We start from the raw sequence: 21141 nt of genomic DNA, 5'->3' as shown, positions 1-21141 counted from the left end.
AAGGCTGTGTGCTTAAGAGTGGGGTCAGGGGGATTTGAATCTAGACTACCTCAGTGTAAATCTCAATACTGCCACTTACCAATGAGTGACTTTGAGTAACTTACTCAACATTTCTGTGCCTCAGTTTTCTGACCCCTTATGAGGTTAATAGTAAATCCTGCCTCATAGTGCTGCTCTGAGCAGTAAATGACCTAATGCATTTGAATGTTTAAGAGGATGCCTAGTACATTATAAATACTCAATAAGTGTAAGCTACTATTCTATAATTTCTAAGTTTTTAGATCATTCAATATAGAGCATAGTTTTTCCACTCCCTGAATTATACTTGGAATAGATACCATTGACCTAAATCAGACCTTTGGATTGAGACTTAAGTTATCAAACCAAAAGTCCATAGTAGGTTTAATCATTAAGTTCAATTGACTAGCTCAGAACAGAAACAGAAAGACTTGTAAGAATGGCCAGATCTTCCTGTATTTGCTTTTCAATGTTCATGCTACACTGCACCAGCAGGGAAAGCTTATTAAAATATTTAACAAGTTAATCGAAATATTTAACCAGATAGTTAATGGTGAAAAACTTTTACCTTAAATGAACAATATATGTATTTTATTTGTATACATCTTTTAGGGTTTATTTCTTAAAAATAACTGTATTTTCCTAAATGTTGTCCTCTCATTTGAGGGTTAAATTTATCTTCCACCTACTTATTTTAAATTCCTGGTCTGGGACAAATGGATGCCTGGACTTTATACTACAAAGGTCTGAGAGAAACACTAGAAAGGATCTTTGTGTAATTTCTTTTACTAGGAAAATGTTTTTATTTCCCAACTATTTAAACTATATTTTTCAAAAGCAGATTCTAATCTTGTCTAGTTTAGGAGAAGAAATTCATATTTTCCCTTTGGAGTCTTTAATATTATTTTATGTTACCTTCTCAAGCAGCAATAAGTGTATGTGTCATGTATGTTCTGCACTTAATCTTTCAAAATGTGTAATGAAAGTATTGAATGTAGTGTTGGTATTGCTGATATATTACAATTTAAAACAAAGTACAGAAATATGATTATTATCTTGCTGATGTTAAAAAGAAAAAATACTGCTGTTAAATGTGTTCTAGTGTGTGAATCAGCAAGTAAATGAAGAAGCTGCTTACACTGTGTGATAGAGGCAGGCACTGTGAGAAGGAAGCAGGAACACCTTGGTCAGTAGCAAGGAAATTCATGTCCAGCCCCTGCTCGGCTACCAGCTAATTGCTGCTCTTGCACGAATCAATGAGCTTTTATGTAGAATAAGGGGTTGGGCTAAAGAATAGCTAATGTCTTTCTTGAGTCCACAGTTCGAAAAGTACTTATGAGTTACAAAGAATCCACTTCATCTTTCTGAGTCCGATTTCTTTATATAAAAAATGGAGTCTTAATGATGTCAGTACTACTTTTGCTATATCTCAAGAATGATTTAGGAATTTTAGAGTCTCAAAGTGCATAAGTACAAGGTGGTAAACATGCAAATCTGACAGTGGAGTAGGTAATCCAGCTTGGATTAGATATTTTCAACCAGAATGCAAATGGCAAAGAAGCCAGTCAGCAAATATTTGTTAGGTGCCTTCTATTCAACTGCATTGTGGTTAGCCATGACCCTTCTTCTAAGAGTTGTCAAAATACTCCCTAAGAAATGAGTTTTAGGGCAAAAGGCATAATGAATAGCCATGGATAGGTTTTCTTCTTGCTTACAAATATCTACATGTTATGAATAAATATATAATAAATATTATATATTTATTCATAACATATATTTATTCAATTGTAATTACAATTACAATTTTCAGAGAAAAAACCTGATAACACAGTGGTGGGCAGGCCTTGGAGTAAGCTCTAGAGGTTGTGGCTTCAGTGTATTCACAGGGACAGGAAGCACATTCCAGCTTGTGGGGGAGTGGGGAAGTTACAGGCCCCAGATGAAAACATTATTAAATTGTGTTATTAAATTAAGAAAGAAATAAATTGAATCCAGGGAAGGTGTACAATATAAGATATGAAGGCAAAAAAAAACCTGATAAACTTTTTGGCAAATATAAATAGTCATAGATGTTTTCTGTGTTTCAAAAGACTAATATTGCAGGAGATTTAAAAAAAATACTAAAATGCTAGAAAAGAGTGAAATAAAGAATATGAATAATATCATTGGAAAATAAAGTAAGGATGAATACAAAATAACAGTAGAAATGACAAACACAAACTTAAGATGTTTAAACTCATTTGCTTAAGGAAATATTGTCATATTGGATATCTTTGAAGCAAAACAAAATGTAGCTAATACAGTTTAACAAGAAACATTTAACATTTAATGACATTGTTGGTAAAAATAAAATTATGGAAAACTGAGTTAGCAATATTAAAATCAGAAAACAGGCTTTAAGGTAAAGAACAATATGAAGAATGAATTTTATGATTCAATGATAGAATAATCCAGTCAGGAAGAATCCATAATCCTGTGCTTTTATGCATCAAATAATACAGACTCAAAGTACATAAAGCAACACTGAACAAAATTATACAGATAAATATACAGTTTTACAATCAGAATGTTTCCATCTAACACCCTTATATGAGAAACTGATTGATCAAATAGAGAAAACTAGGATTCAGAAGTATGAAAATACATCTAACAAGATATAGTAGACATATATTAGCATGTCCACAATATATGGAGAAAGTACACTATTTTCAAAAGGTCTCAGTAGGTACTGAAGAATCAATGCCATATGATTATGCTTTTTAACTATAATATAATACAATTTAGGTGGCAATGCATAAAATAACCAAGAAAATACGTTATAAGTAGAACAAAATTATTTAAGTATTTCAAAGAAGAAATCAAATGAGAATTACAAAATGTTCAAAACTGCAATAGAAGCATTTTATGTAACAACTTGGACACAACTAAAAATGTATTTAGAGTGACACTTCTAAGTCTATATAATAGCCAGAAAGATCGAAAATTAGTGATTTAAGCATTTGAACTTTAAAAGTTAAAAAGGGAACAAATTCTAAGAAAGAATATTTGATTATAATAAAAATAAGAAAATTCATGGGATGACAATAAAAGAAACAAGAGTAAAGATCAACTAAATAAAAAACTAGTTTTTTTTGAAAAAATAAATTTTAGTAGATAAATCTCTAGCAAGATTCATCCAAATGAAATGGCATAATTAAGCAATAGGCACAAAAAGAAGGGTCACAACAGCAAAAGGTAGGATTTAAACAAAATAATAAGAAAATATCATAGAAAACTTTATCCCAGATAATATAAATCTTATGTCAAATGACAATTGTCTAAGTAAATATACATGACCTAAAATTACCCTCCCAAAAAAGAAAAAAAAAACTAAATAGAACTATAGCCATTAAAATAATTGAGGGGCTGGGGTTATAGCTCAGTGGTTGATAGCTTGCCTCACACATGTGAGGCACTGGGTTCGATCCTCAGAACCACATAAAAATAAATAAAGTAAATATATTAAAAAATAATTGAATTAGTAGTAAAAAATTCTACATGTAAATGCTACAAATTGATCATCTTTGATATGACAATAGTATAAACTATGATGGAAGGATAAACAACTTCATAATATATATACATTATATCTATAAGTTATCTATGAGATATATATATATATATATATATATATATATATATATATATATATTGTACCTAAAAACTCATGGCTACACCTAAGGTCACCTGGATATTCTTCTGCTATCTTCTAGTTTTATAGTTTTACATTTTATGTTAGGTCTGTGATCCCCTTTGAGATGATTTTTGTAAGAGATGGAAGTCTAGGTCTAGATTCATTTTTCATTTGTGGACATGTAGCATTTGTGGAAGCGACGTCTTTTCCCATTGAACTCTACTGGCTCCTTTGTCAAAGATCAGTTGGCTACACTTGTGAGTCTACTTATGGACACTATTCTCTTCTCTTGATCTATTTGTTTATTCAAGTGGGGCCTGAAATGGTATTTCACCATGACTGTGATTTGGGTTTCTCCTGTGACAAAGATGCCAAGCAGTTGTTTCATGTGCCAATTGCCTGTCACTACAGCTTCTCTTATGAAGTTATTATTCAAGTATTTTGCCCTGAAAAGGTGGAATTTTGTATTTCTTATGATTAATGTATATTCTTTACAGTTTACAAAATTACAATTCTAACTTATAGGTTGATTAATGATTCTTATTTACAGTTCCGTATACAATCTCCTTGTCATGTACATGCATTGAAAATATCTTCTCCCAGTCTGTAGCTTCTGTTTCTATTTTCTTAGCAGTGCCTTTGGATGAACAGCAGTTTCTAATTTTGATTAAGTGCGATTTTTTTTATGTTTAATGCTTTTTTGGGCCTTTATGTCACTCCCTGTTGAAGACCTCTCTTTATTCCTCCAGGATGAAATCTCCTTGGTATGGTCTAAAGGCCCTTCCCAGTCCAGCTGATGTCCTCCTATTGTTCACACATAGAACTAATGCTGAATATTAATCTCTTTTCTGTTTTCTTGACACATCAAAACTTTCTATGTTTTTGTGATTTTGCCTACTTGGGTCTCCCATTTTCATCTGGCTTTTGTTGATTTAATATTAAAATCCAACTCAAATATCACCTCTTCTGGAATGTCCTGTTGGGTTTAGGTTACCTTTGACCTCAATATTTCTCCTTTGTGTTCTAGAAGTAGTTATTTCACATTAACTTGTTCAGTCTGTCTGTCTATCTATCTCCCATCTGTATAATTTCCTCTTTCTCAGGGGATTCTAATCTCCTTGGTCAAGGTGTTTTATCTTTCACATATGTCTTTTGAGCTTGGTATAATGTTACATACCTGTAATTCTAGCAACTTGGGAGACAGAGGCAAGAAGATCAGAAGTTTGAGACCAGCTTGGGTAACTAAGTGAGACCTTCTCTCAAAATTAAAATTAAAAGAGCTGGGATTATAGCACAGTGTACAGTGCTTGTTTAGAATGTGAAAGACTCAATCCCCAGTGCTATAAAAAACAAAAAATGCTTATGGTATCCATAGTATTGCTAATGTGCTGTGGCATTAATATAGACACTTGTATCTTTCCACAATGTCAAAATTTACTGAATAACAATAAATTTACAAACTCTACCACTTTCAGCAGTGACAATTCATCAAATACTCATGGGTCACCTGATACATAAGCCAGGCAGTCACAAGTTCTTTTATTCTATTCCAATCTTAATTTCTAATATCTATAACACTCAAGTCATACATCATATTTCAAAAATTATATATATATACATATATGTGTGTGTATATATATTTACATACATACATATATATAATATATATCACAACACACACACACACACATTAAAGAAAGCCTTAAAGGGATTTAGATAACCACAGGATTTTAGAATGCTGTGCCAAGAATAACAAGCAAAGAGGAATGTCAATGCACATAGTCAAAGAGTCATCATAGATGGTCATCTAAGAGTTTTAAAGAACCAGTTTTGCAGAGTTCTCAAGGCGGAGGGCCCTGGTGGATAGCAGTTTCAGTTTCAGAGTGTCAGCTCAAGGTGTCAGCTTAGATTAAGCTGTGTGTCATCCTTGTGGGCAAGAGAAACTGCTCTATGTTGAAACCCGAAGGGGCAGGACTGAAGATTTATCCTTGTGATTATTTTCCCAGGCATGGCATGAGCCATGGTGGGTGACCAGCTGACAGGGTCAGGGTGCTGCTGTGTCCAGGCTTAAGGGACTCTTTTTTTTTTTTATGGGTCTTGGGTGAAGGGGTTGGATCTGGTGAGGGTGATAAGCTTCTGTGACAGGCATTCCTGATGTGACTTGTGACACTCCCATATCCATGTGCTCCTGATTTAATTTGATAAGTTGGCATATATAAATTATTTACCAATTTTTGCCTTATGGTTGTGTTGGGAAGATGGTGGTTGTTTACTTCTACAAACAAGGTGTAGAGTCATTCCTCCTCGGTATTTGTACTCAAAAGGAGTAGCTGATGGCAAACTTCTGTGCAAAATGGAGTAATTCAGAGTCAGGCACAGCTTGAATATTACTGTTCCTTCCATACGCCATGGAGTGACTCTGAACAAGTCATGGCCTACTCTCCATACATAGCACCTAGTTAGAAGTCTACATCTTGTGTAGTTTCTCAGTGTGTGTGTGTGTGTGTGTGTGTATGTGTGTGTGTGTGTGTATTTGTAGATGATGCTATTACAAAGGATATTTCTCAGTAATGATTCTCAAAGTAATGGTTTTACATTCAGAGTTAAACATCCACAGATGTGAAAGGAGAAACTAATCTGCCAGTTCCCATATTATTCTGTTATTTATTGTTTCTTTAGTAACAGTTGCTCCCCCGTCGAGCACCCCTACAGTGTTCTGCAGGAATGGTGGAACCTGGGATAACGGCAGATGCATTTGTACAGAAGAGTGGAAGGGACTGAGATGTACCATCGGTAAGTTACTTGAGACAATACTAGGGTGGGATTAGGTCATCCTTGTGTTAATGAGAACTTCAGCAACACTTCTGGAAACTTCAATTATCAATTATAATTAATGGACATAATGCCAGTAAATGGGCACAATGGTGATGGCTTTAAGATGTGTTTAATAACTCAAGAGTCAAAGGCAAATTTCCCTCTAGTTCGATTTAACCATGTAATCAATACACCTTGTCCATTTATTGATGTCAATTTTCTCTATTAAACTCACAGGTGTGTCTCCTTCAAATTTAGGGCAATTGGCCATATGGTTCCCTCAGGTCCTTTCAATTGCAGATATGCCATGTTATCCTATTTAAAATATCACATTTTTAACATGTTTAGTTTTTCTGAAATTGAGATGCATCTCCCTATCTACTACCCATATACCTAAATGAAGTTCTTGTCTTTTCTTCCTTTTCCTTAAAGAGTTATTGATATAGTGGTTTTATTGCAATCAGTAGTGTCTCACTATCTAAGTTCAAGGCTGTTTCTTGATCTGAAGTGTACTTTACACTCTTCACACTTTATGCTGCCTGCTTGGGATCCAGAGCCCTACACACCCCTTCCTATCATTTCTTATATTCCTACCAGCCAGTACGTCTCACACATCTTTCTGCTTTGACCCACATCCTCATTATGGCCCTTATCACTGTAAGCTGCATATTTTAAATTTTCAAGATTCTAACTCATTTCATATACACTATCCTTGCTCATTATATTATTATTATATATTATATTATTATATAGTATATTATTGCTCACCTTCTACTTCTACCTAGGTATGTATGTTGTACGCTGGAATCTGTTATCTAACAGGTTAGCTACTCTAATGGTAGAAAGTTAACCAGATAGAAAAGACGAGTGGATTCTATTACCTTTCAAATACATTATATTGGTTCTGAACTTTGACTTTTATCTGGGTTCAAATTTGAAAAGGAGAAGTATAATTTTTAATGAAAAAATTTCTTTCCATTACAGCTAATTTCTGTGAAAATAGTACCTATATGAATTTTACTTTTGCCAGAATTCCAGTGGGCAGGTATGGAACTTCTTTGGAAACATGTGGCAAGAACACTTTAAATGGTATGTATTTTCTAAAAATTTTCTTTCTTTGGGCATAATATTCTCTATGTTGAGTCATACCTACCATCTCACCAACTAGTCTTAAAACTCTGGAAGAGGTATCAAGAAAGGCCTAGTCCCCTTTTATGATGTCAATGTTCAAAGTTTGTGTGGTTCTTCACATAATTGTAATTTTTCTAAAATCCTTAATATGGATTGTTTGTTTGAAAATTCCTCTTAATGCTTACTTAATAGGACTGTCCAGCTCACTCTGTCTCCTAGAGTTTGATCGGGTTAACATTTTCATTTTGAACTAGTTTGTCTCAATTTAAAAGAATTAGTCTAGATTATAGACTTACACTAAATCCACTTTCGGACTGCAACTTTCCAGGTAGAGAAGTAATTAAGTCTATCTGTAGTCAGCAGGCCTTCATCTCCTTGATCATTTCAGTTATCTATCTTGGAATACTCTCTAGCTCATCATATCTTTCTTGAACACGACAAACTTATTTTCATAGTGGCATTCTGAGTAAAGGAGCAAATAATATTTTCCCTTTTCAATCCCTGATAACATCCTGGATATTGATGATTGTTTTATTTCAATGCCACATTGGGCATAGCCTTTAGAAATCCATGGATCCTTTTCTTAATAGTGTGCCTACTTTGTCATAATTTTCCCTAAATGTTTTCCTGTCCCTCGTTTGCATTGAGTTTTATCTTCTCAATCTTACAGGTAATCCCACATTTCCAGGAGGACCAGATACCCCAAGAATACAGCCAATTCTAGATAATTCACAAAAATATTTGATAGAACCACTGTCAGTAACAACCTTGAGAAGAATTGCACATTTTTCTTAAACATTTGTGCATATCAAGGGCTCTTGGAAAAACTAAGTGAATTACTTGAATTGTTCTTTCCTATTGTTTCTTTACATTATTTAATCTAAGTGATTATGTAGCTCTGCATTTTATTTTCAGAATCCAAATTGTTTTGCTCACATATTTCATGATTCCTCTAGTATTCCTGACTTTACTCTTGACATGGGTCCTTCTAGCTTCTTCATTAAGAACTCAGAAAGTAAAAAGGGACTTGGGTTGCTTTGTCACTTACCATACATACTATGTATGCCATATTATACTATGTGGTGTGTCTATGGGCTATGGGTACCTGTTGTCTAATTTTTATATATTTTATATATCTTAAGTATTACATAATGATTTATAAAACAGATGCAACCTACAAAGCATAATTGTGTGCTATGAATTAGGAAAAGTAAAAGTGTCAGTAATGTATCCATGGAGGTTATTACGGTTGTTTGATATATATAACTTTTTTGAGAGAAGAGAATTAACGGGTTATTTATTTTCTGAGCAACTATTATGAAAATATGCTTATTATATTTACCTTCGAATTTCAGATCAAGTCCATTATATAATTTTAAAGATACACATTTTTAATTTGCTTTTATTTTCATAATAAGAATTGCTTCTAGGGCTGAGCTGTATATTAGTGGCAGAATACTTGCCTAGCATGTATGAGACTCTGGGTTCGATCCTGAGTACCATATAAAAAATTTAAAAAAAAAACAAATAAAATAAAGGCATGCTCTTCATCTACAGCTACAAAAAAAAAGAAAGAAAGAAAAGCATTGCTTCTAATTAATTAATTTTTTAATAGGAAGTCACCACAATATATTTCAATGATTTGGGGGTAGGGCTATTTATAATTGTAGGTAATACTGAGGAAAGGTGCACTTGACATGTGGACACTTAAAAGTTATTTACATCCTGTATGTTTTTTAGAAATTGTCATATGTCATATAGTAGAGGTGGAGACATCATATAAATTAGGAGTGACTCCAACCTTCTATCTTAAATGTTGTTGAAGTAATATCTAAATTCAGTATTTCTAGTTATGCCCCAAGAAGAAGTTGCTCAAAACTGGTCCTGAGGAAAAATTCTGATCATCTCTTCCTTTAATGATTGTATCTATGGCAGCTACTTAAGTATTAACCATAGGACAGTGAGGTAGAGAGGCTTAGGTGATTATCTCAGGAAATAAACCAAATCACTTAGGAAGCACTTAAGAACTAACAAAACATCTAACAGGTGCTGCAGTACAATAGAAATATGCCTTTTATGAGTTACCCAGATTTGCATAAAGAAGAAAAGATCAACAAATAATTCAAGCTGGGGATGTGGCTCAAGCAGTAGCGCACTCTCCTGGCACGCATCCGGCCCGGGTTCGATCCTCAGCACCACATACAAAAAAAGATGTTGTGTCCGCTGAACACTAAAAAATAAACACTAAAAAATTCTCTCTCCCTCTCTCTTTCACTCTCTCTTTAAAAACAAAAAACAAAAAACCAAATAATTCAAAGGCATTTTGCCCCTGATTGTTAGAAGGTAAATCTTCCTAGCAAACATCAAAGGAAATAAATAGTCAACTGGTCTTTTGAACTCCAGATTTAAAAAGCAAGACAAATGATATTTACCTGAAATACCGTTGTAGAGACTAACTTACTTTTCTATGCTATGTATTAGGTCATCCCAAACTTATTGGCCAGAAACAATAATTGTTTAGATTTCTCACAGTTCTGTACATTGCCTGTGGCAGCTAGGCTGGGCTGGAAAGTCTAACATAGCTTTGCTCACGTATCCAGGATGTGGGTGCTGGCTGTTGGCTCAAGCACCTCAGTTCTGCTCCGCCAGGTCTGTCTTCCAGTAGGTCACTCCTGCTTCCTCTTACATAATAGTCCCAGGACAGCATTCTAAGAGGATGAAGGCTGAAACTTTAAGGCTTTTTTAAGTCTAGGCTCTGAAATCCTTACTTTCTACTATTTAAAGTAATTTCCAGGTCAGCCAGGATTCTGGAAATATAGGAATCTAGTCCACTCTTTGATGGGAAGACCAGTAGAGTCACATTGGGATGGAACATGTGAACAGGACAGTAGCTGCTGTGCACATTTTTTACAGACCATGTCTTTTTCTTCTTCTTCTTCTTTTTTTTTTTTTTTAATTAAAGCCGGCTCTCCAATAGCAACCCGCCTGTGCAATGTGTCTATATATGGAGAGATAGAATTACAAAATGCCACAATAGGAAACTGCAATGAAAATCTGGAAACCCTGGAAAATCAGGTATGCCCCAGGGCCCATCTGATGGGCAACTGAAAGTTCTGATGCTGGGCAAAATCTTTGTTTTTCAGATACTTGATGGTCAAATCTGTGTTTCCCATACTCATAAAACAGAAATAACAAAACTAGTACCTAAAATCACTCTTATTTGTTTAAAGTTGACATCTATTTGTGGAAAGAGGAATTGAACTTATTGCTTTGGCAAATTCCAGCAGATGATAACCCATTCCACATTCTAAAAGGACGTATTTTTAGAGACCAGTGACATTTTGACTGAAAATAGATACCTAACATTTGTGACCAAAGTGAGATATTTGGGTGGTTTGTTGGATCAGAATGAATAGGGAAAAAAACTATAACCCAAGACCCGCTGAGACAGTAATGCTGATCTTGGACTGTGATCATGAGCAGGTGGATGGGAATTGCATCAGACTAGCTATGTTTTCATACAGATTAAATTATTTTAATGAAGGGTGTAGGCAAATGCAACACACGGAAGAGCTAACACTAAGGTTTAAGCAAGGGGTGTGGGGAGAAGAAATGTACTTTTATGTCGGTTCTTTCATGTGCCAGGCGTTATACATATATAAAATCATACGTATATAATTTAATTCTCATCAAACTTCTGTGAGGCGAATGTTATTCTCATATTACAAACAATTGCAGGTAATAGCACTAGCTAATTGATGAACACTTATGCCAAGCACAGATACTCCTGGACTTATGATTGGGTTACATCCTAATAAATTCATTGTAAGTTGAAAATATAAACTACAGATGCAGTTACCCCACCAAGCCTACCCAACGCCATCATTGTCGGACTTTATTGGCTGTTAATCCTCATCATGTAGCTGACTGGGAGCTGTGGTTTACTGCTGCTGTCCAGCATCCTGAGAGAATGGTGTATCACATATCACTATCCTGGTAAAAAATAAAAATTCAAAATTCAAAGTACAATTTCTACTGAATATGTATTGCTTTCACACCGTTGTAAAGTCAAAAAGTCTTAAGTCAAACCATGATGAGTTGGGGACTATCTGTCTGTACTATGATGAACATTTTGCATATGTTAATAGTTTTTAAAAATCATACATAACATTATAACACTACAGATAAGTATTAGTGTACTGATTTTGTAGAAGAGGAAAATATGACTCTGAGGGGTGAAATGTTTTTCCCAGTGACCATAGATCTCAATTTTAAAATTCACACTATGCTGCCCTGACTCCCTAACCACAGAAAAGCAGGTGTGGGTGGGTTGGGGAAGGGAGTTTGGTTGTGTAAGTGTCTGCCAATCATACAGAGTATAAGAAAGACTGCAGAATCTGAAGTCTGACAAGCCAGTGCATAATTCTTGACTCTGCCATTTCCAAGCTGTATGGGTGAGCTTTGGTTGAGCTCCTTAACCTCTCTGAACCTTACAATGTTGTATTTCTATTACATATGATAACACCTCTAAAATATCTAGCAAAGTGCCTATCTCACACATAGCAGGGACCTGGGTATAGAATGAAACAGTTATCTGTTTTTGTCTCCTGATTGGATATTATTTCTGACTGTGAATTGCCTGTAACAGTTGGTTTGATTTTTTTTTAAATGATGCTGCCATCTAGTGGAAAACTAAGCCCTCTCCAACACTGTGACACTGAGCTTCCGCTACTGACAGTACAGATTAGCATGTTTCAGCCTCACAGCACAGAGCCTTGGGGCCAATTGGTACCTGGAGAGGTCGAGTAGGCCAGTGCTTCCCAAACTGTGCTGAAAAGCCAGCTTAAAAAAACTTCCAACCCATTGCTGACCAATAATTTTGTAAAATACAATAATAGAAAAACAAAATGAATATACATAAAAGCAAACCCAATTTTAAAATTATTTGTTATTCTATTATCAGCCACATAAAATAATTACATGAATTTCTGATCACTCACTCTCAGTTTTTGTGCTCATCTATCTATGGACTTTGTAACAGGTAGTAGTGAACCTGCATTGGTCCTTGGAGATACTGGAGTCGCTCTACTCTTGCTAAGGCATACATGTTATAGTTAATCAATCCTTGCAACCAGTAAAGACTGTGGTCTGCATGTGCTGTGTTCTTTACACAAGGAAAGAACCAAACTTGAAAATGGCTGGGTGGAATTGATGTTCAGGAGATTGAGGCTCAGCCAAATTTCAGCTTGTTGGTCTACAATTGCTTGCAAAGTGTTTAGATATAATTGTATAAAGCTAGGTATTTTTTTTGCTTAATTTGTAAACAGATAGTCAATATCACAGTGGACTCTAAGAATATTTCTGCTGAAGCCCAGGTTTTAACATCTGATGCCAGTAAATTAACTGCTGAGAACATCACTTCTGCTACTAAAGTGGTTGGACAAATCTTCAATGCATCCAGAAAGGCTGAACCTGAGGTAAAACTGGAGACTTTAATAAAATAAGCTGGTGGGGGGGGGCACAGTAGAAAGACATACCAAATTCTACTCCTCATATCATGGTATGATTTGGGCTAGGTTAATTTTGCTTAAGATCATTTTGTAGAGTACTATTTCTAAAGGATGTTCAAAGAAATTTAAAAAGGGTCCTTGTGAAAATATCTTCCTTTGGGATAATTATAATGATTATTATGCTAAATCTTCCAGAAAATCCTGACATGAACAAGTCTCTGTTACTTTATTAATTTGTTTACCAATTGCATTTGACCTCAACATCTCTCTCTCATTCCAGAGAACTCACTCTGGAACATACTTTTAAACCCTGATTCCTTTGTGATAAGCATAATTGCTTTTTAGTCTAGCCTTTCTGGAAACTTGAAGCCTAGTTTACATTTGTGGTATGACAACCTGGTAAACTCTGATACCTAAAAACAAGACACATACTCAACATTTATCAGTTGGTAGAGCTTGAGAATTGGTAGTGTTATAAACCACCAATACATATTAACCCAGTACTTGCCCATGGAATATGGGTGTAGCTCCTTTCTTCCATTCCCTTTAAATGTCTTATTTCAAAAAAAGTTTTTTAAAGTTACACTAGGTCCTTTAGAAGGTAGGTGGAATTCAAGTCACAAATTAATTAAAATAAGACTATTGACTACAAAATTTAGAATTTATAGAAAGATTAACTAGTAAAAATAGTCAATTAAATAGTAATCAAATGCCAAGAGATCATCTCTCTGACATACTCCTGAGTTTTTTATTGTAAAAAAATACAAAGAATCTTACTAAGCCTGATAGCTTATATAACTAGTAAGTGATACTGATAAGTGATATTCTGGGCTGGAATATATTAACAATCAGAGCCCTGAACTCTTCTTATTTTGTTTCTGCTTTTGTATCCAAGCATTTGCATTTGAGTTCTTAGGAATGGGATAGGGTTCTGTGAAGTATCATGTTAAGAGATCATATTTAGAGACTTAAGCCTCCTAATTCATTATCTTAATTTATATTTTCACCCCCACCCCTTGCAGCTTATTATGGATCAGCATCCTTAACATTTCCTTGTCTTGAGTCTCTCTGTCATTTACATAGGTCAAAAACTAAAATTTTAATTTTGAAAAAAATATCCTTGCCTCTTACCATACAAAGATGCTACTTGCTACATAATAATTCACCATCATGATGGTGATGATAATGTATGAGGTGTCTTCTGTGATCATAAGTGCCTTCTCTCCTTGGCAGGCAAAGAAAGTTGCTGTAACAACAGTGAGTCAACTTCTGGATGCCAGTGAAGATGCTTTTCAAAGAGCTGCTGCTATTGACAATGACAATGCCTTTACAACGTAAGCACAATCTCAATTGGAAAGAAAACTTGACAAAGTGCCATTTAGCTTTCTAGGATGAAGCATAAATAGAGGTGTCTATTTCTCTCATGAATGCAGCAAATGACTGATTTATCTGAAATGCACACAGAATCCTTGGCTTTCCCCTTGATCTGGTTACTACCTAGAGTGGTAAATGCTACATCCTGGAGATAGTGACTGGGATGATATAGATTAGAACTTGTTTCCTTGGCTTTAGTTTATCATGGTCATGGTCAAGGGGTAACCTCCACCCATTGCAGGAGCTCTTCCAACTCTGTTCTCCAGGTACAGAGCTGCAGAGGGCAGTCAACTTACATCATTTGCAGGATACACAGCCAGCCCCCATCCTATACCTCAGTGCTCTCTTCCAATACCCTGGTATATTTTAATTAAACTTTATTTAGCTTTCCAAGGCTATATTGAAAAAAAAAAGAAGAAGAATCCAACTATACTTGCTTTGTATGTTCTTGATAACTATGTTCTGGATTATTCTGGGTTCTATATTTGTGCTAAAACTCACGTGCTTTATTCATAAAGATCCTCACTGGGACTCAGTATATTTTTTTAAAAATTTTAATTTGTTACATATGACAACAGAATGCATTACAATTCATATTACACATATAGAACACAATTTTTCATATCTCTGGTTGTACACAAAGTACATTATCCTAGTGTACTTAGGATAATGATGACCATCGAATTCTACCGTCTTTCCTGCCCCTTTGTCCCCTCACTTCCCCCCCCTCTCTTTTTCCCCTTTGTTCTATCTAGAGTTCATTTAATCCGCCCATTACCACCCCCAACCCCATGCAGCATATTATGGATCAGCATCCTTAAATCAGAGAACTTATTCGGCATTTGGTTTTTTGGGATTGGCTAATTTCACTTAGCATTGTATTCTCCGTCTCCATCCATTTTCCTGCAAATGCCAAAATTTTTATTCTCTTTTAATGCTGAGTAATCCATTGTGTATATATACCACATTTTCTTTATCCATTCATCTACTGAAGGGCATCTAGGTTGGTTCCACAGTTTAACTATTGTGAGTTTTGCTGCTATAAACATTAATGTGGCTGTGTCCTTATAGTATGCTATTTTTAATTCCTTTGGGTATTGACTGAGGAGAGAAATAGCTGGGTCAAATGGTGGTTCCATTCCCAGTTTTCCAAGGATTCTCCATACTGCTTTCCATATTGGCTGCACCAATTTGCAGTACCACCAGCAATGTATGAGTGTGCCTTTTTCCCCCACATCCTTGTCAACATTTATTGTTGTTTGTATTCTCAATAGCTTTCGTTCTGACTGAAGTGAGATGAAATCCTAGAGTAGTTTTGATTTGCCCTTCTCTAATTGCTAGAGAAGTTGAACACTTTTTCATATATTTGCTGATTGATTGTATGTCTTCTTCTGAGAAGTGTCTGTTCAGTTCTTTGGCACATTTATTGATTGGGTTATTTGGAGTTTTTTGAGTTCTTTATATATCCTAGAGATTAATGTTCTATATGAGGTGTATATGGTAAAGATTTTCTTCCATTCTGTAGGTTCTCTCTTCATGTTCTTGATTGTTTCCTTTGCTGTGAAGAAGCTTTTTAGTTTGATTCCATCTAATTTATTGATTCTTGATTTTACTTCTTGTATTTTAGAAGTTTTGTTAAGGAAGTTAGTTCCTATGCCAATGTGATGAAGATTTAGGCCTACTTTTCCTTCTGTTAGGGGCAGGGTCTCTGGTTTAATGCCTAGGTCCTAGATCCACTTTGAGTTCAGTTTTATGCAGAGTGAGAGATAGGGGTTTAATTCCATTTTGTTAAATATGGATTTCTAATTTTCCCAGCACCATTTGTTGAGGATATCTTTTCTCTAATGTTTATTCCACCTTGTCCAGTATGAGTTAAGTATATTTATGTGGGTTTGTCTCTGTCTGTCCTCTATTCTGTGCCATTGGTCTTTGTTTCTATTTTTTGTGCCAACACCATGCGGTTTTTTTTTGTTTGTTTGTTTGTTTTTTAACTATAGCTCTATAGTAAAACTTAAGGTCTGGTCTATGATGCCTCCTGCTTCACTTTTCACTTTTCTTGCTAAGGGTTGCTTTGGCTATTCTGGGTCTCTTATTTTTCCAAATGAATTTCATGATTGCTCTTTCTATTTGTATAATGTCATTAGAATTTTAATAGGAATTGCATTAAATCTGTATAGTGCTTTTGGTAGTATGGCCATTTTGATAAAGATAATTCTGCCTATCCAAGAGCATGGGAGATCTTTCCATCTACTAAGGTCTTCTTCAATTTCTTTCTTTAGGGTTCTGTAGTAATTTTCATTGTAGAGGTCTTTCACCTCTTTTGTTAGATTGATTCCTAAATATTTTATTTTGAACTTGTATTTGTCCTCACAGTGATATAATGACCTGTCTTACTTCCTCTAAATCATCCTGATAAAACTGCTACTCTAACTAGAAAATTCCCAAAAGAAAGAATCTGATGCCTTCTTTTAGTTTGTGGCCAGTCTCTGGATTGGACTGTATTCAGGGGCCATGTTGAACCTAATAAATTATGACAAGAAGGGTATGGTAAATCATGTGGTAGAGAAAAAATGGTCCAAGAAGTAGCTGTGAGAAGAGCAACTCTGTGAATGTGTTTATGAACATAGAGTAAAAACCCAGATATGTTTAGGACATCTTTCTTTCCCTTTATCCTGTGTAAGCCAGAGGGTGCTCCTCCTGGTACTCTGAATGTTTCGCAGCACTTGTTAGTGGGAACTCAACAGAAGTTATTTGGTTGCTCAAATGATGTTCTTCACAGATTGGAGTCATTAGTTCCTCCTAGAGAAAGCAGTCCTGGGCTATGACCATTAATCACCAAATGGGAAATACACAGTGTGAATTGCAGAAAATTCATAAAATGGAGTGATGAAGGGAAAACATTTGGAATGGGGTTTAGCCAGGATAGAAAAGAACATTGCAAAAATCTCAGTGTGTAGTACATAGTTGAAGCAGAGAGAGCGAGGGTCCAATCTTTTGTGGTCTCATTTGAAACTATCAACCACCAACAACTTAGAAGAGATGCTTAGGATCCCAGGGGCACTTGGGTGAGAATAGGGACATAAATAAATGGAAGTTGATTCTGACTACCACAGAAACAACTAGAAGTTCATGCTTGGGCAATGTTGGGTGGTAGCCCCATTCCACTATGTGAAGTGTGGCATTGTAATGAAAGACTGATTCTACTGGGGACTCTGTAATTATTAAGTTCTAGATTTCTGGCATCTAGGTCTAAGTTACCTTCACTGGGTGCAGTCTACCAGAACATTTTAAAAAAGTATATATAGAAAAGCAAGACCATTTGAAGAAAAGCAGTTATTTTTAGATGGGTGACAAAGTCGTTGTGATTATGTGCATTCTGTGCTTATTTTTTCTGCTATAATGTGAGAGACAACACACATCTGATGTTATGACAAAATCTCTAGAATATTAAGTTGCTATGTTTCATTCTGTGCAGGCTTATTGAGCAAATGGAGAATTATTCCTTGACTTTGGGCAATGAGTCAGTTATGGAACCTAATGTAGCAATACAGTCAGTTAATCTAGAAGGCTCTGAGGGGTCTACAAAAATTCGCTACTCAGTGTCCAGAGGTAAGCTGCTTTTCTCCTGTCCTTGTAATAGCAAAGACTACTCTGATGCCAATCATGATTAATGCTCTATTTTAAAATTCTACTTTTTTCTTCATAGGATCAAGTGAGTCTCTAGTTTCTTCCTCAACATCTGTAGATACAAATGTGGACAGACTTGATCCAGATGGACACACTCAACTTCAGATCTTGCTCACTACCAACAAAAGTAAGTCTCAAACTTTGTTACATTAAAAAAAAAAATACTCAAGTTCATGGAATTAATAGGTTAAACTCCACTGAGGGAGAAATGATGTTTCCTTAGTTTCACACTTAGTATTTTCATTTGAGTATGTTTGTATTCTGATACAATGATCTCAATTCTAGTATTCTAGGTCACAGAGATATTTTTGCTGTTGTTTTGTTTTCAAAAACTTTTTTGGAGGGTAGCAAAATTGAACTGCTCGGGCCATGCACATAAATCTGAATTGCTACAAAAATCTCTCTGAACTGGTTTTGCTTTACATTCATATATTTTACAAATATTCAGTCATAAGCTCTGCCTGTATTTACTGGTGGCATAACACTCACAGGATCAGGCTCATCCTGCAGACCTACCTTTAAAACGGTTTTGTAATTGGCATGACTTTCACTCAATAATATCAGTTTTAGGTTATCCCCTCTTAGTGCTGCTGTCCATGGTCTCCCCACCATTTTGCACATGGCCTTTCAAGAACTAGAAAGGGTTGTATTCTTCAAAATTTAATAAATAAATAAAGTGAATAAAACATACATTTGCCTTTCTTTTCTCTCTCTCTCTCTCTCTCTCTCTCTCTCTCTCTCTCTCTATATATATATATATATATATATATATATTTCCCCAAAGTACATATTTTAAAAAGAATATATTCTTAATAGAACTGAAAAGGGTAAAAGTATTGTTTTGTGAATCTGGCATGCTGAATTATAATTTTGCTCCCATTTTCTTTGGCCGTTATGTTTATGAGGGTAGAAGCTAAATTTAAGTCTTCTGTTTTTTGTGTTTCTTATTCAAATTTAAAATATTTCATGCTTACATAAAAGTGCAGAAAATAACATAAGAAGCACCTATGTACCGTTCAGCAAGGTAAACAGAGTCATCCCTCAGTGTCTGTGCAGAATTGGTTTTAGGATTCCCTCAGGATACCAAGATCTGGGACGCTCAAGTCCCTTCTACAGAATGGTGTAGAGTATTTGCATGTACTCTACCTGTATCCTCTTGTATGCTTTAAATCATCTCCAAATTAATACAATGTAAATTCTATGTAAATAGCTGTTATACTGTGGTGTTTGACTAAAAAAAAAAAAAAAAGTCTGATGCAATTTTAAATAGATTTTTTTTCCTAGTTTGGCAGGTTTTTCTTCAACATTTTTTATTGGTGCATTATAATTACAACATAATGGTAGGATTTATTATTACATATTTGTATATGCACACAATATAATAAAAATAATTTGGCAAATATCATTCCTTAGTATTTCCTCTGTAAAATCTCTATATTTTCAAATCTGTGGTTGGTTGAATCCAAGGATATAGAAGCTCAGATATGGATGGCCAACTGTATTTGTTTCAGACCTTAAAAAAAAAAGAAGAGAAAAAAGAAAGAAAGAAAAAGAAAAGGTATTATCATCCTCTACCTTGCTCCTTCTTCTCTCTCCTTCCCACAAATTACATCTCCTTGAAATTGGTACATATCATTTTCATGGTTGTCTTCAAATGTTTGCTGCATGTTTTTGGATAAATAAGTGATATCTCTTACTATTGGAGATGTTTTAATATTTACATAAATGGTATTATGTTGTATGGATCTTGCTTTCTTAAAACTAAAAAAAAAATTGTGTAGTTGTAGATGCCTTTATATTATTTGTTTATTTTTATGTGGTGCTAAGGATGGAACACTGCCAGTGCCTCACAAGTGCTAGACAAGCACTCTGCCACTGAACCATAGCCCCAGCCCCACTTTCTTAAACTTGCTACCTTTTTTTGGAACTCAATCCATGTATGTGTTAGCAAGTTTATTAACTTTGCCTATATGATAAATGTAAAATAGATACTGTTATTTTCTTTTTGCAGCTTGAAAGTTCAATGGTATGTTTGTTATAATTAAAGCATCGTCCTGGGGTTTCATAAATTGACTTCCAGACCACTCACATATTATCCAATTCAAGCCTTTATTGAAGCACACAGGTGGCAACTGACCAGAACACAAAGCTGTTCCCCTGATCAGCCCTGAACAATTGCAAGGGCACTCCTTATAAGCCTGAAAACCCCAAAAGGGACGTTTGGGGGTCTAGCCAATGTAAGCAAGCCAGGTTACAGAAGCGGGACAGTGCAGTCAGGCAGAGGGATGTTTAGCCAATCACAGTTAGCCCAGTCACCCCAGTTACAGAAACAGAGCTCGGTTACCCTAGATACAGAAACAATGCCCCATTAGGTAGTTCCGTGTTCTTAAAGGTTTCTATAGCAAAAGGAAAAGAACATCTTGCCCTGGTCATGACTCTTCTACTTGGCGTGGTTGTTTTACAAAATGGAGTTACAAAACAAAATGGAGTCACTTTTGCTTGACAATCACATGTTTTCTTCTGTTCCTTGATCTGAGCATATTTCCAAATGTTTGTCAAACATTCAGATTTCCTATTCTGTGACTATTAGTATGATTATTTTTCATTTGAATTCTATTTGTTTTGAAATTTTTTGGTTGTTAGAAATTCTTTATGGTTTCTGAATACTAATTCTTTGAGATTTGTGTGTGTGTGTGTGTGTGTGTGTGTGTGTGTGTGTGTCCTTCACCATATCAATATTTTAATTTATAATGTATCAATACATCAATCTATTCCTCTATGATGTGTACTCTGTGTTTTCTGTTTGTTTTGTGGTGCTGGGAATTGAACCCAGGGCCTTGTGCATGCTAGGTAAGCACTCTACCACTGAGCTATATCCTTAGTCTTTTGTCTTTTTCAAAGAAAAATTTTTTCCCATTCTATTGTCACTATTGC

General features: G+C 35.1%; 1 protein-coding gene across 3 annotated transcripts in view; it reads left to right on the top strand.

The window, feature by feature from the left end:
- Adgrg7 (adhesion G protein-coupled receptor G7) overlaps positions 1-21141 on the top strand; it is a 60145-nt gene that overhangs the window by 5730 nt on the left and 33274 nt on the right. The window contains exons 2-8 of one of the 3 annotated variants that reach the window (XM_078044370.1): positions 6371-6484; positions 7490-7594; positions 10599-10711; positions 12964-13113; positions 14380-14480; positions 17996-18129; positions 18227-18334. In XM_078044370.1, the coding sequence (XP_077900496.1) occupies positions 6371-6484; positions 7490-7594; positions 10599-10711; positions 12964-13113; positions 14380-14480; positions 17996-18129; positions 18227-18334 (825 nt within the window). The remainder of the gene's footprint in view (positions 1-6370; positions 6485-7489; positions 7595-10598; positions 10712-12963; positions 13114-14379; positions 14481-17995; positions 18130-18226; positions 18335-21141) is intronic. The other 2 variants (XM_078044371.1, XM_040268286.2) reach the window with 2 other exon arrangements.

This window comes from Ictidomys tridecemlineatus, chromosome 3 (genome assembly GCF_052094955.1).
Source record: "Ictidomys tridecemlineatus isolate mIctTri1 chromosome 3, mIctTri1.hap1, whole genome shotgun sequence".
Taxonomy (NCBI): domain Eukaryota; kingdom Metazoa; phylum Chordata; class Mammalia; order Rodentia; family Sciuridae; genus Ictidomys; species Ictidomys tridecemlineatus.
Note: the sequence above shows the minus strand (reverse complement) of the source record. Positions and strands in the feature narration are given on the sequence as shown.